At 43.3% G+C, this 14,213-nt stretch overlaps 3 protein-coding genes and 2 non-coding genes across 5 annotated transcripts; 3 read left to right on the forward strand and 2 right to left on the reverse strand.

Moving 5' to 3' along the window:
- Window positions 1-1,561: 1,561 nt before the first annotated feature.
- On the reverse strand, window positions 1,562-10,653 carry LOC6542669 (neural cell adhesion molecule 2). The gene is made up of 7 exons (XM_001968306.3): window positions 9,888-10,653; window positions 7,118-7,381; window positions 6,591-6,737; window positions 5,839-5,970; window positions 5,407-5,559; window positions 2,682-3,170; window positions 1,562-2,409 (listed from the first exon to the last, which is right to left on the reverse strand). Exons 1-7 carry the CDS (start codon window positions 9,940-9,942, stop codon window positions 2,225-2,227), a joined length of 1,425 nt encoding a protein of 474 aa, XP_001968342.2. The 5' UTR covers window positions 9,943-10,653; the 3' UTR covers window positions 1,562-2,224.
- Window positions 10,654-11,147: 494 nt separating this feature from the next.
- On the reverse strand, window positions 11,148-11,567 carry LOC6542645 (neuropeptide-like 4). Its single transcript, XM_001968307.3, has 2 exons — window positions 11,515-11,567; window positions 11,148-11,433 (listed from the first exon to the last, which is right to left on the reverse strand). Exons 1-2 carry the CDS (start codon window positions 11,524-11,526, stop codon window positions 11,284-11,286), a joined length of 162 nt encoding a protein of 53 aa, XP_001968343.1. The 5' UTR covers window positions 11,527-11,567; the 3' UTR covers window positions 11,148-11,283.
- Window positions 11,568-12,929: 1,362 nt separating this feature from the next.
- LOC6543386 (neuropeptide-like 4) lies at window positions 12,930-13,533 on the forward strand. The gene is made up of 2 exons (XM_001968308.3): window positions 12,930-13,048; window positions 13,188-13,533. The coding sequence occupies exons 1-2, from the start codon at window positions 13,037-13,039 to the stop codon at window positions 13,368-13,370; spliced, it is 195 nt and encodes a 64-aa protein (XP_001968344.1). The 5' UTR covers window positions 12,930-13,036; the 3' UTR covers window positions 13,371-13,533.
- Window positions 13,534-13,628: 95 nt separating this feature from the next.
- Window positions 13,629-13,700, forward strand: Trnaq-cug. The gene has a single exon. It is a non-coding gene; the product is annotated as a tRNA-Gln (tRNA).
- A 349-nt stretch (window positions 13,701-14,049) lies between these two features.
- Trnaq-cug lies at window positions 14,050-14,121 on the forward strand. Its single transcript has one exon. It is a non-coding gene; the product is annotated as a tRNA-Gln (tRNA).
- The last annotated feature ends 92 nt before the right edge of the window (window positions 14,122-14,213 follow it).

Here is a 14,213-nt window from a genome sequence, read left to right on the forward strand (position 1 = left end):
TTCAATTTGATGTTGCTGCAGTTGCTGCTGCTGCTGCTGCTGCTGATGTCACTCGCCCGACTCATTAAGTATTAATTGTAAATTTTAATTAAAATAAACCGAAACGATTACGGACACACAGTGGCAGAGGGCAAGCTCTACTGCTGCCGTTGGCCAGGTAATAATGTTTGCTGCTTTAAGCCACCCACCGCACATTACCTCTATATATGTGTGTATATGCATATGAAAAATCCCATTAATTGCCCGGTAAAAGACGAGTCCGGCCAAGTAAAAACAACAATAAATAATGAAATGATTGCAACTACGCCGGGAAATGCCAACTGCAACTGACATCTTGCTCCGTTTGGGCCAACTTTGATCAGTTGGTTAACTTACGACTTTCAGTGGGCGTGGCCTATGGGCCATATGAGGCAGGTTAAGAATGGGCCAATAAGTGATTGCTGCGGCAGGCCGATTAATTACGAGTAAGTGTGTTGCACTGAGACAGCGACTTTGGCCCATTGTTCATCACTTGCGAAATTAATAAATTAATACAATTAGCAACAACAGTTCGTGCAATAAAATGCCGGCTCTAACCAGCGAAATTCTTTGGCTGAAAATACCTCTTCAGATTATCCCTAAAAAGCGCCTTTCGTCACTCCGTGGTGTGTGGAAAAAATGGAAAATAAATCGAGTGTTTATAATCTGCCACTGTGCACATGTGGGCGTGGCACATTTACGCAATGAGTTGAGAGGCAAACACGAGCCAAATGAATTGTATTTATTTGGTCGCCATAATTTGCTTACTTCTGTTTCACGCTGTCACGTCTGCATGAAAATTCCCACTGACCCGTAACAATTTTGCGATTTTTTCCGCACACGCAGAAATAAAAGTTAAATAAAGTACAATAAGTTATTACGGCCGATTGCGTTAATGATCATTTATCGCTGGCGAATTTGTGGGCTTATGTAAATGGTACTCGGCACCCTGATCTCCTTCCATACGCTATGCTATGGATACCCGTAGGATGCACAGGACAAAGTGTCCGGATGGGCGAGAGATTTATGCTTAAGTGATGTAAATGCTTTGCCATTTGACAGTTTATTGACTTTTATGAGTTAGTTTATTATGTTCTTTTTTTATTGCCCCAAAGGGGGTAAACTGTTGGCAGCAGGGTGGAGAAGCATCCTGGTAATTGGGAGCCTGCTTGGCATAACCAATGAGCCTCCATTTGGCTCAAGGCTTTGTCCTTGTTCTAGGATGTTTGTCCTTGTCCTTGGATGTTTATGGGCTGAAAGCAATGCGAGATGTGCGCTAATGAGTATGATAAACATTTTTATGACGGTAGGTGACAAACAAAGGTCGACGGAGAATCATCAAAGGGCGGAATCATTTTAAGGGAGCGGCATGCCAGAATATTCAACAAATGGCTGGCTGCTGAATTAAACAAGAGCACTATTAATGTAATTAAAAAGAAAATGTTATTTGTAGTATAAAAGCATAGAAAATACCTTGATGTAATTATAATAGTCTTACCTTCTTCCACCCCAGAAAACAGATTCAAATCAAAGTCAGTTTTATACACATTCAGTTGAATTTATTTTCATATTACTCATACGCACTGCTTACCAGCTAAACATTTCTTTACTTTTTACTCGGGGTTCGATTCTCATTTCTGGTATTCGTTTTTCACTTCAATTAAGCTAATTCAATCCATGTTCTATTATTGATTTGCTCTGCATCCATTTACTCTGTAATCAATAATTTGGACTTCCGTTTGTGTTTTGTAAAATTCATCAAAGTTTTCGGTTCTTTTGTGTGTGTTTTTGCTTGTATATCGTCTTTAGTTATCTTTAGCTTGAACAACATTTATGTAGAGTTGGGCGTTTCATATTTAACTATAAGGTAGAGTTGACAATGCATATGTATTGTATGTATCGTAAGGATTCCACCCTCATCAAAATCGTTCGATAATAATTTCTCATAAAAAACGTACAAAAAATGCGTTCGATGAATGAAAGTTGGCAGCAAAAATTGGCAATAGGCTAAACAAATGTCGTCTATATATAGCTAAAAGCATTTCGTTTAATAATTCCCTCCATCAACACTCTTGGGTTAGGTTAAAGTGAATTGCACACACAAAGTTCTATCACAGAAGATACAAGAAAACAGAAAACTCAGCGCAACAATAACGAGTTCGGGATGGGATTGCATTTGGTATTGGTGATCGGAATAGCTCCATCTCTATGTCCAGATCAAAGCGAGTATGAGTCCATAAGCCGGATATAGCCAAGGACTCCAGCTGCATCCTGCGGCCGTGGTGAACGTCTTCACGGCGCTCCAGTCACTCAATCCTGCCAGATTCCTACTGGCCGCCCGCATCAGATACGTGGTGTTCGCCTCCAAGTGGGGAATAATGAAGTGCTTGCCTGGAAGTGGTATGATATGAAAAACACGTTAAGTGCACTAACGCATATTCAAATGGGCTTAATTAGTCCTTTGAAAAGTGTTGTGTGAAGTGAGCCAAAATAAAATGCGCTTGTTGCCATTGAAGCGAATTTTAGGCAGCAAATTTTAGGCATATGCAAACAATCGATGAAAGCGGATTATACGAGTGCATAATAATATTAATAGGCTTGCAATAAAATTGCGAACTTTGAACCCCATTCTTGCATTATATGCAATAGCACTAGCTACTCACCGCCGTGGAAGGAGAAGTCCCTCTGCTTGGCATAGCTCCAGTTTCCAGCGCTGAACTTGAACTCGTTGTTGCTCATGTAGGCCACCCTGTAGCCATAGATCTGCATCTCGTCGGAGACGTTGGACATCCATGGCGTTTGGATGTCCAGCTCGAAGCCATTGGTGTAGAGCTTCTTCAGCTGGAACCGCCGCGGTCCCAGGGGCTTGGGTCCCGGCCGCAGCTTGATCACCCGCTCGAGCATGCCCAGCGGATTGGCCACCTTGCACTTGTAGTCGCCGAACTGCGAGGTGTTCCTCATCTGCAGCTGCAGCGTGGCGCCGTAGTCCGCCACGAAGATGCGGTGATTGAAGCCCATGATGCGCTTGTTGTTGTGCAGCCAGGTGAAGGATGGTGGCGGCTCGCCCATCGCGTCGCAGCTCAGGTTCACGGCCCCGCCCACGTAGGCGTACTGCAGGGGCAGGGTCTCGTTGAAGAACCAGTGGGGTTTATCTGAGCGGGGGGTTGAAATAGATACGAAAGGGGTAACAGGCGTTTCGTGGTTGGGAAGACAGTGAGTGGGGCGAGTCCACTCCGAAAAATATGGAGTACATATAGCTTTCACTGGCAGGAACTTGTTGTTAGGCATATGCTTTTGAAAAGTATTTAGTGTAAGATATGCGTACATAAGTACAAAAAGTTCTTGATTATTTGCAATCGAGTTTTCTCCCAGTGTACGTTTTTGCGCCCGCATGCTGACAGAAACTTTGTGCGCCGTTTTGCTTGTTCTCACTTCTAAAAAGGTGGCAAAATTTATGGCAGGATACGAGTATCTTCCTCCCCACGTATTTGTCTTTAACCCTTTAAATGAAGCAAACTTAACCTTTTGAACCTAAAAATCGAACTCTGACAAAACATATTTAAAGTGTACCCAAACCAATATTGACTGCCTTGCCGCCTGCACAACGTGAAGTGCAAGAAACCGCAATAATCAAATCACTTGAACAACAGATATCCGACTTTTTCTTACATTTTCCTTTAATTCCCTGGGAAAAATATCAGGAAATGGCTTTAGACTTGAGTCGAGGAACGGATAGCAAGGAACAACTGAGCATTGTATCGAGAAATTGAATCAGTCTCTGCTGCGAATCTCATTTTTCTCGCTTTCTCTGCCCCCTTGGAAAGCCATCTTTGCATAGTGGAAAGTCTATTGGAATTGGTTCAATAAAGATAGCCAGATAAGGGCAGATCGCGATGGCTTTCAGGAAGATCAAAGTGTCCTTCGAAGTAATAGTATCTGCCTTGGAACTAGCAGCCTTATATTTGCATAATGTGAGTAAATCATTTCTGGTTAAAGGTGTCCAGCTAAATTGTAGGGCAGCCGAAGCAATTAAGTTTCAATAACTGTTTCCCACTGTAAGTTGTGTGCTGCCCAAGGACTCGCAGGACCTCCACCCCTTGCCGCCGGCTAATAGCACATTTTAGCATTTCGCAGTGCTGCCAGTGTCCTTGGTGTCCTTGGGGTCCTTGTCGCCTTCGTCGCCGATGCGGTCCATTGAAGTTTATTGCTGGGAAAATGCAAACCTATATATTGCCGCATTTGCAGCATTTCAACTGCTGCCACTGTTTCTGCTTCCACTCGGAATCCCCTTACTGTGTACTGCTGGGCAGCAAATTAGTTTCGGTATCCATTCGGTTTCGCCTGCTGTTTGCCCTCCAGTTGCCAACAGTCCGACGGATTGCTCCGCTTGGCTGGACCCAGCTGCACTCAGAAAAAACAGGGGCAACTGAGGCAGCTCTAAGCAACTTCCACAAGCCTTCCTAGCCTATACTTCTAACTAAAACCAACCCAGTCCTACAATGAGTATCCATAGATAGTTCTTTCAAACGAGCATCGATTTTTCTGAGTGTGCTGAGCTTGACTTGTGCAAATATTCGAGCGGCAGTCATTAGTAAAATTTTGACGGCAACTCAATTCCGAAGGGGATTAGGATGCTGGACGAGCAGCTCGGATCAAGTTGACCGAGCTTCTGGATACTTGGCTCGCCTGGTGTTGGTTTGTTTATGAAGCCATATGTTGCGATATCGATGGCAGCAACTCGGCCGTGTCAGCCAAACAAATGAGTCCCAGAAGACCGTTTTTTGGATTTGCACACACCAGGAATTATTGACTGCGATAAGCTAACTTTTCTCGTGTGTTTGGGCCATAACTGGACGAGCAATACGGTAGGCTAATCATAAATCACTTCATTAATCATTCTTGTGTACACTTTGATGCGACATGCAACACTTTTAGCTACTGCCGGGGATATCCCCTGACACCACTGAGCATAAGTCCCTATTCCCCTTGAAGTGAATCCCGTCTTGGCTCGTAATATGTTCATTATGAAATTTGCATCAATAATTTGCATTTGCCAGCTACTTGACCCTGACATCCGGAAGGAATTCGTTTCCCACTGCTGGAGGTATACGGATAACTTCAATCGGGACTTTGCTCGGAGCTGGAAATCTCATTAAAGCCAACGAAGCATGCTCACTCCCCAGGGGGCAAATCGGAGGGGACTTGAACAACTTTAAGCTGCCATCAGCAAAGATTTTGTTGCACAGCTCCTTGCACTGCAGCCAACGGCAGCCAAATGCAATTGCCAACAAGTGGGGAGCAGAATAAATTCCAGATTAAATATTATCGAGTGCGGCACGTCCTGCGTGTGTCCTGCTCCGTTAGCCGGAGTGGGGCGGCGACACTTACGTTGTATCCTTAGCAAAATCGTTATCTGATCGGAATCCGAGAAAGTCGGCGTTATGCGCATCGCCCGACACGTGTACTCCCCGGCATCCGCCTGGCTCACATTCCTGATGTACAGGCCATTGGACAGGCGATTGTGCTTCGTCGAGTTAACGGCTGCGAACGAAACAAAGCAGAGGGTCAAGAAGTTGGCCAAGTGCGTGGTGCAACCAGAAAATGAAACCAAACAAATCCGGGTAAGCAGGCTTCAACGGAAATGAATTCTGAGAAATAAGATGGTGCATTGAAAATGATAAAAGCAAAGTAAGAGTTCATTCCGAGAAAAGATGCATGACATATTTAAATGTATTCAAATATTTATGACCACTATGATGGGCATTCATTATATAGGCTATAGTATAGCCGGGTTGACCCTTTGTTCAGGGTGCCACTTACTGTTTATATATTCGCCATTGTAGAGCCAGGAGACCTCCGGCGCGGGCAGTCCCTCCACAAAGCAATTGACCATCGCATCGCGTCCCTCGCGCACCGACTGCACTTGCTCCGTCTTGCCAAATGAGATTTTCTCTGCGGGCCAAGTTAGATGATGTAGGGGGAAGAGGGGAGGGAGTGCGTTGTTCAAATTCCGTGTGTAAATATGCAGGCATGATAGCCCCCACCCTATAGATACTATGCCACTATGCTACGCAGTGTATATATAACTAAGCAGCTTCTTTGCTGCTCCTCCACTTGGCTTACTTGGTCCCTTTTTGATTGGAAAGTTGACAGATTGTGTTCTGGTTCATTGCCTTACTTTAAATGTGACTGGCGAAGCAGTCACTCCGATTTGTAAACACATTAAATGATTTGTCAGTCGGAAATTGGTCCGGAATTGTGGTTGCACAAAGTAGTCGAGAGCATTGTGGTCTGTGGCTAAAGATGCTGAATGAGGTTGACCTTTTTTGTCAGCCAAATAATCAAGTTGAAATGCATGCAGAAGTGAGTTCGTTATCTAAATAAAGTAGCCATTGGCTAAGCTCATAAATGTTTAATTCCTTAGTTACCAACTGGAAACTGCACTCGTTTGCCCAGCAATTGGCAGTCCTGCCGAATCACAACTAAGAGGACAAGTAAACAGATCCAGCTGCAGATTTTACGACCCCGTTTCTTTAATGCCTTTCAAGTCCCCAAAGCTGAAGTCAACTTACGATTTACGAGCAGCTCGAAGGAGGCCAGAAATTCACGTTCTACATTCACATTGCGATTCCCGTTCCCGTTTCCGCTTCCGTTCAGCTCGCAGGTCCAGTTCCCCCTGTCCTCCAGGGCGATGTGCTCGAAAACTAATGCCAGGAGTCCTGAAACAAAGGACAAACACGGCGGCAAGAACTCCATGGTGAGTTTCAGGTCAATCACAGGTACTGGGCCACTGGCTGGATGGGAAATAGTGGGAGTTCACTACTTCGAATCATAGTTGCTGCTTAAATTGAGTCGAGAATTCTTGAATTCTTGGAAGAAAGCCATTATTTATGCTCAAAGCAGTCTTGTGGTCGCCTGGGCACTCTTAATAGCTTCCTGTTTTGGCAATGATTTAATAAGGCGGCCATTATTCACAACCAGGTCGTTCCGCTCAACTTTCTCCCGTGCATCCTGCACAAGGATGCGCGGGCACAGCAGCCAGTGACTTTATCCGCTCGGCGGGGTCACCACCTTACCACCTTACCACCTTACCACTTACCCGTCGTCTTCTTCTCGATGTGGACGCGTCCCTTGGTGTTCTCACGGGTCTGTCCGCTGGGATCGCGCCACTTGGTGTCGATATCCTTTTGTACTGTCTGGCAGAAGATGATGAAGGATTCATTTACAAAATGCATTATTGATGGCGTCGAAGGCTGCAGGCTGAGGGGTGGCTGGGGCGGGGGCGGGGGCGGTGTGGCGGGGGGCAGGCTGCCACTGCCCCTCCCCCCGCTGCTCGTGCTGTCCAGCTGTCCGAGGATTGCAGCTGCAAGGGGCAAGATGGCAAGATGTGGCGCTTTTTGCATTAAATTTATTTATTTTCAAGGCGTAGTGTTGTTGACTTGGCTTGGCAGCTCATAAAAATAATCATAATTTATATGGACAGTTCCCCCCTCTTTTTTACGCCTTTTTTCCCAATCTAACGCGAATTTTTATTTGTTTTGCCCAGCATTTAATTAGCTGTCCGAATTGCTCTGAATATTTTAATTTCTTGCGAAATATGCGAGTGCCTCATCCATTTGGGCTGCACTTTTAATAGAAATTCCTCTCTGACATTTTCATTTCATAAATAGCAGAGCGAGAGGAGTTGGGGCAAACTATGGTCAACAATCATTTTGTTATTACAAAGGATGCAGCAAACAGCAAAAAAAAGTAACAATGCTATATTGGCACAATTTTTTCTTTATTTAGCTGTATTGATATAGTTGTAACTCGCCTGTTGTTTCTTTTACAATGAATTGTAGCAGTTTTTTTAGTTAAATGTCACACTTTTTGTATTTTAGCCAGTATTTTCATATGATTTCGTCAGCTTTTTATGGCGCATCCCAAAGCGGCAAATTCCTCAATTCCCCAAATGCGTTCGTATTTTTTATTATACTTTTCCGAGCCCAGCTACAAAATGGAGGGTAAACCCTCCTTTGGAATGCTTAGCTTTGGCCGGCTAAAATTTCAGTCAAACAGTTGGAGAGCTTTTGTGCAGACAAAATTGAAAACAAATATCCGAAACTATTTGCAAAAGGGATAAGAGCTTGTTTTACAACATGTTGTGTGTGATTTCTTTTTGGACATGCTGCTGACGGCTGGCTAAATTAATTATTGGTAATTGAATCTATAGCACCACGTGTACATACAAACGGAAACCATTGAAAACATAAGCCGGGATATGATATGTTTGCCGAAGTTTTTGGTGCATTTTTCCACAATAAATGTAAGCTAGAAACCAATACGTTGCTGATGTTGTATGTACGTGTATAATGTTTCAATTATTTAATGAATGGTCTTATCGAAAAACTGCTTGCTTAATAACGTGAACGCTTGTACTGCGTTTTTGCAACTCATTTTGCATGCAAATAAATCTGGAAATGGAAGCCATTTCGAGCAACTAACAAACTTTAGGCAATTGATTTGCCGAATTTCATCTATTATCGAATTGCGCTTTTTCAACTCAATCAAGAAGCGCACTCCACTTGCCATTTGAAATACTTGGCACAGAGAGCATCAAATCCATCAAATTGAATTTAATAATATTTTATTTGATGGGCAGGCAGTGTGGGTGGCGAACGTTGAAGCAAATTCAATAAAAATTCAAATTCGTAAGCAATATAGGAGCACACACATAAGTGGAGGTACAATTTCTGCAATTGGATTGTTAGGGTTTGGCTCCTTTGTGCGCTGCATATCAATCAAGTTCGATATGATGAGGGGCACCAGGAGAGGGATACGTGAAATTGCAGAGGTAATACACTGCAAACTTATTATGGAGGTTTTGCTAAGCAAAACGCAGCCACCAATCATCTTGATTGTGTTAGGCAGTGTAGTAGTTTTTATGCCTCAGCTGAGAACCCATCTTCCATCTTTCCCTTTGGCTCTGTATTTTTTAACTGGTAACTTGTTTCAAAGCCCGTCAAGTGGCTGAGTTGGGCACATGCTCATTTCGCCCCCACCGCCTTCCTTCGCCGTAATGAATTCCTTAGCACGGTTCCCATGAATCGTTTCATCTTCGAGAGGCACATGGCCATGGGCTAATTTGGGTGAAGGTTGAAGGCTGAAGGCTCCTCCGACGCTGACAAAGCGCTTGCACATGGCTTAGCACTACTTAAATGCCTGTGCATCCTGCTCTGTCGCTCGGCACTTGCCATTGCATACTTTTAGGCTGAGGGCGCAATGGGCGTATGTGTAATATTTCCATGCCACATTGCGTAGCCGCAAAAGATAAAAAATGTGTGTTTGGTCAGGGACAAGAGAAGTTGGTGAAAAAAACGGTTGGCCCAACAAAAAGTTTCCCTTTGAGAGGCTGTTTCCGCAACATTTGAAAGCAGATTTCTGTTAGCAAATATTTGTCTTAGTTGGATGCGCACGAAAAATGGAAAATTTAAGGGCAACTGAAGCTAAAAGCAGTACGAATATCAAAAGGTTTAAAAACTAAAACCATATGAACTAAAGTTTCAAATAGAGCAATTAAAATGTTTGAGCTGATAACCTATGTGCTTAATCGTTCTTTTGCCGCTTATAAAATATTTAGCTCATCAAGAAATTTGAAAAGAAATCCACAAACACAACACTCTGCAAAAATGCGAAAACAAAGGAATGCCAAAAGTGTTGGCCAAACAAATGAACTCATTTGGCATTCAGCTATGAATTTCATTATTCTGAAAACAAAGAGAGTGGAAAGGCAAAGTGAAAATATATTCCTGTGCAAAGAGTTTGCCCCAAAAGCGGTCCAACTTAACGTGGGACAAATGAAATCCTGCTTGGATCTAAGATTATCCTACCATTTTGCGAAAGGAGTAACAACAGCAGAGAGCAGAGCGCAATTAGAGTATCCATAGCTCAGCGAGGGTATCCTTTATGTGGCTATAATCCTTAATGGGCAATTCCACTAAATCTCGAATTTTTCGCAGTGAGTTTATTACACGTTTCTTTTTTCGTAGAGTAACTTGCGCAGTTAATTACTTGGTCGTGCACTTGAGGGATAATGGCACATGACTGAGCCGCTCATGTGTCACCCGGAAAAGCCGGAAAAGCGGCAACAACACTTTCACTTTCGGCCAGCACAATGGCATGACATCATCATCCAACTCAGGGCCAACATTTATGCTTTATATCTCTTTTTGGCTATTTCGCTTTGTGGTTCCTGGCCTGCTCGCCTTTTTTTTTATCTGCTTCTTAAGCACTAGCACTAGAGGAAGCACTCGGATCGGAGGAGGAGGAGGCCACCGGACGGAGGTAGAGGTCCGCGTAGGTTGACATATCCGGCAAACATATCCGGCGAGCGTTTTTACGTTCAATTTCCGCGCTCTACTTGGCTGACGTGCGGAGCCGCCGCTGGGGAATCCCCTGATCCATTGCAGGCGAACGTCGAGATTCGACTGAAACTGCACCACAGGACACTCGGCATCCACGGCGGATACTTGACGAAGTGCGAGTGCGAGTGCGAGTACGAAGTCCTCGGGATGACTTTCCCAGAAAGCGAGTCCTTCGATTCCTGCAGCCGCGCTCACGTTCGAACCGTTGCGAAATCAGAAAGTACACTGAAGTCATCGCTCGTCCTGCCACATCCTTGTTGCCCCATCGCCAGCAAGTCGGGCCGAAAAGGGAAAACTTCATCTATTAGGAACTTCGCTATGTTGGCACACTTTTCGTCGGCATTTCAGTTGGCAACTTCCTTACAGGCACATGTATCTAGGCATTTGCATTTCGAAATGTTGAGGACGGCATCTCAGGGGCAAGGATGCATGGGGTGAAAAGCATTCTTTGAGCTTTATTGCGGGGTAGTCTGTGCTTTTACACAACAGGATTGCAATAAAGCAGAGCTTTTGTGCTTAAATTACTATGTCGTTCCTGGCGTTTATAACAGTTAACAGCAAAATTCTCTGTAGATTCACAGATTTTCACCATAAATAAAACCAAGTTTCGGATTGCATTTCCAAAAATTTTACATTTAACCATTCTGTGCAATAAAACTTTATAAATTGCTGTAAAGCTTTTCGTACAAGCTTTTTCCCAGGAGAAATGAAAGTACATATAAAAGTTTTTAAATGTATGATTTCAATTTATTTACTGTTCTTCAAAAATGGGAAATAGGCCAAACTATTTGTATCTAGCGAAACAAACTGGTTGTCCATGCACATGTCAAAAGGCTTTATTCAGTGAATCCGGATACTGGGCTCAGCCGTAGTAGACGTACGGGGAGGCGTAGCCCACGGCCGGATAGCCGGCGGAGTAGACGAACTGGGGTACCGGGGCGGGATTTGGACTGGGTCCTGGAGCGGGAACAGCCATGGCAACGGCCAGGAGGGCGGCGACCAAGAGTAGTACCTGTGGGAGCGGACACAAAGGGCATTCGTTCAGCGGTTACGAGATCAAAGGCTGATGTCCTCCGGCAAGGCAAACACTCACTAGCTTCAGCATGATGACGAAAGGGTTAATTCTCGATTTGACAAACAAAATCGAACTGCACTCGATGTTTGCCAGATTGCAGCCTTTTATACAACCACAAACATTGGCGTTTTGAGTCGGATCTGAACCGCTTTGCCTCCTCCCCTCATCGCTGACTGCATCGCACTTTGGTATTCCACATGCATACCCGCCAGCCAAGTTTATGGCTCATTACGGCTCTCAATGCGCTCGTCTAATGCCTGCCAAATGTACTGAGCACAAAACAGCGTTATTGTTTCTTAATCTGTTTGCTGACGACATCGCCACCATCATCACCACCATCACCATCATCAGTAAGTGTGCCCCTCTTCCGGCGAGGCATCCACTTTCCATACTAACCCCTTCCCCAAAAGCCCCAAATGTGTGTCGTTCTTTTTGTCAACTCACTGTCCTTTCGCTGACTCTTTTTATATCGGCTTTTGGTTTCGTTTTGGCCGGCGGCAAACATTTGGCTTTATTGTCAATTCGATCGAGTTCGATGGGAGTTTAAGAATACATGATTTCGCAATTTTGATGCAATACACTTGCAGCCGGAATTGAAGTCGATGAGATAAGAGGATTTGTTGAAGATAGAGGGATACTGAAACCGCTTTTTGAATTGTTAAGCGAGGGAATATAGAAGTTATATACTTATAGGTATATACTCTATATTCTATATAGAATCTTGTGTTATGCGTTTGGAATATCATTCGATTTCGTGTATGAGTGAATGAGACTAACTATATTGGGTAAGCATAATAATCTTAAAAGCCATCTTAGAATAGTGTTTATGAAAAAGAGCCTGAAAAGTTTAAGTCGCAAGTGCATTTCTAGCCTTTTGGAATTGATTTGAATTCAAAAAGGGAATCAATACAGCACCTGGTGTACCAGTGATATTTAATGAGCCAGTATTCTGTAAATAAAATTATTCTGCGCAATTTATTACTAATTACCAATATTAATTCCGCAAACAATTGTCATCACGATAGTAATCGCATCAAACACAATATAATTCGCAATCACATTGGGTACACCCGACGATGTCTTCCAATCATTAATCACCTGAATGGTAGACCAAATTCGAGACCCGAAATTCCCAATTAAAATGCAATGAGCGTAGTAAGAAATATTCTCCAGTCTCGGACTGAAATCACGTTCAAGGCCAGTCTATATCAAGGCGATTCCATCACCATAGATCGCCGGAGAATAAGAAGTCATTAGAATGCGAAGGAAATTTTGCTTTTGGCTTGACAAAAACTATCGCAGTAAAAATAGAAAATAAACCTATGGCCGAATGATGTGAGCAAAACAGAAATGGCCATAAATCGGATCAGAGTCCAGAAGTGCGACATCATAAATAAGTCATGAGTGCGAATTTGGCCGTATTTGGCCGGCTGGCAGAGGACTATATAAGAGTGCTGGCAGGTGGGGAACAGCATCAAATCACAAACTGCAATCGCTACACAAGCACCTCAAGTCCTCAAGGAAAATCAAAGCAAACAACATGTTCAAGCTGGTGAGTTTGGGGCAACACGAGCAGAATCCTTGTGCATAGGAAAAGTTGAGCAAGCTAAATTGAAGCTTCACTGTCAAGTTTTAATACCATACAAAAATCGTTAAAGTTCATTGTTGTACCATCCTTTTTCCTCTCCTAGCTGGTTGTCGTTTTCGCTGCCCTCTTCGCCGTTGCTCTGGCTGTGCCCGCTCCAGTTGCCCGTGCCAATCCCGCTCCTATCCCGATTGCCAGCCCCGAGCCCGCCCCCCAGTTCTACTATGGAGCCAGCCCATACGCCTACTCCGGAGGATACTACGCTTCGCCCTACTCCTACTACGGCTAAGTGCCCTGGACAATGCAAACCGACAAACGACTCGTGATTATGCATCTGAATACGGATTACGGATATGCGCGTGCTGGCAAATCAAATTAGTCATAAGTGCTTGAAAAATGCAAAAAAAAATAACAAAAGTTGAACAAATTAAACGTTGAAGAGCAAATTACCATGCATTTCTGCGATTAAACCTTTTACCTTTTGAAAATCATCCGCATCAAGGGCCAGCGGAAATTCTCAGGTGCCGTGGACGCCACAGCGACAAGCGGTTCCATGGTGTAATGGTTAGCACTCAGGACTCTGAATCCTGCGATCCGAGTTCAAATCTCGGTGGAACCTGAATGAGAAAAATTTTTTATATCTTTTTATTTTTTAATACATTAATTAAAACTCTTCTTTAGCTTCAGACCTATATTAATAATCCTTAGTGTAATTTAGTATAGACTGGTAAGTACCATCAGCTTAAATTCTAAGGACTCACAGAAACTAGAAAAATTGTATGATGGTATTCGAACCAAAACGGTTGATATTTTTTTACTTGAAAATATTTGAATAAATAAGCAATAATGTTAAATAATAATATAAATATTTATATTTATTTAAATCAAAGTTAATGACAGCCATCAACAAAGTCAGCATTTTCACGTGTTGTAGAATTTTTATGGGTTTTGTCGTTTAGCCATCAACTGGTTCCATGGTGTAATGGTTAGCACTCAGGACTCTGAATCCTGCGATCCGAGTTCAAATCTCGGTGGAACCTGAGTAGAAATTTATTATAGATATTTTTTTTTTTTGACTTCATTATATATAGTGTTTATATATTTAAAACAAAACTTTATACCAAATCAACAA

The sequence above is a fragment of the Drosophila erecta genome, unplaced genomic scaffold, assembly GCF_003286155.1.
Source record: "Drosophila erecta strain 14021-0224.00,06,07 unplaced genomic scaffold, DereRS2 tig00000055-arrow-pilon, whole genome shotgun sequence".
NCBI classification, from domain to species: domain Eukaryota; kingdom Metazoa; phylum Arthropoda; class Insecta; order Diptera; family Drosophilidae; genus Drosophila; species Drosophila erecta.

Bases quoted from the DNA above. Each gene is read 5' to 3' on its own strand.
- LOC6542669 (XM_001968306.3), bottom strand. From the start codon at position 9,942: ATGGATACTCTAATTGCGCTCTGCTCTCTGCTGTTGTTACTCCTTTCG. The intron at 6,738-7,117 runs GTAAGTGGTAAG...CCTTTGTTTCAG, and splicing joins CATCGAGAAGAAGACGACGG to GACTCCTGGCATTAGTTTTC. The intron at 5,560-5,838 runs GTAAGTGGCACC...TTTCGTTCGCAG, and splicing joins CAATGGCGAATATATAAACA to CCGTTAACTCGACGAAGCAC.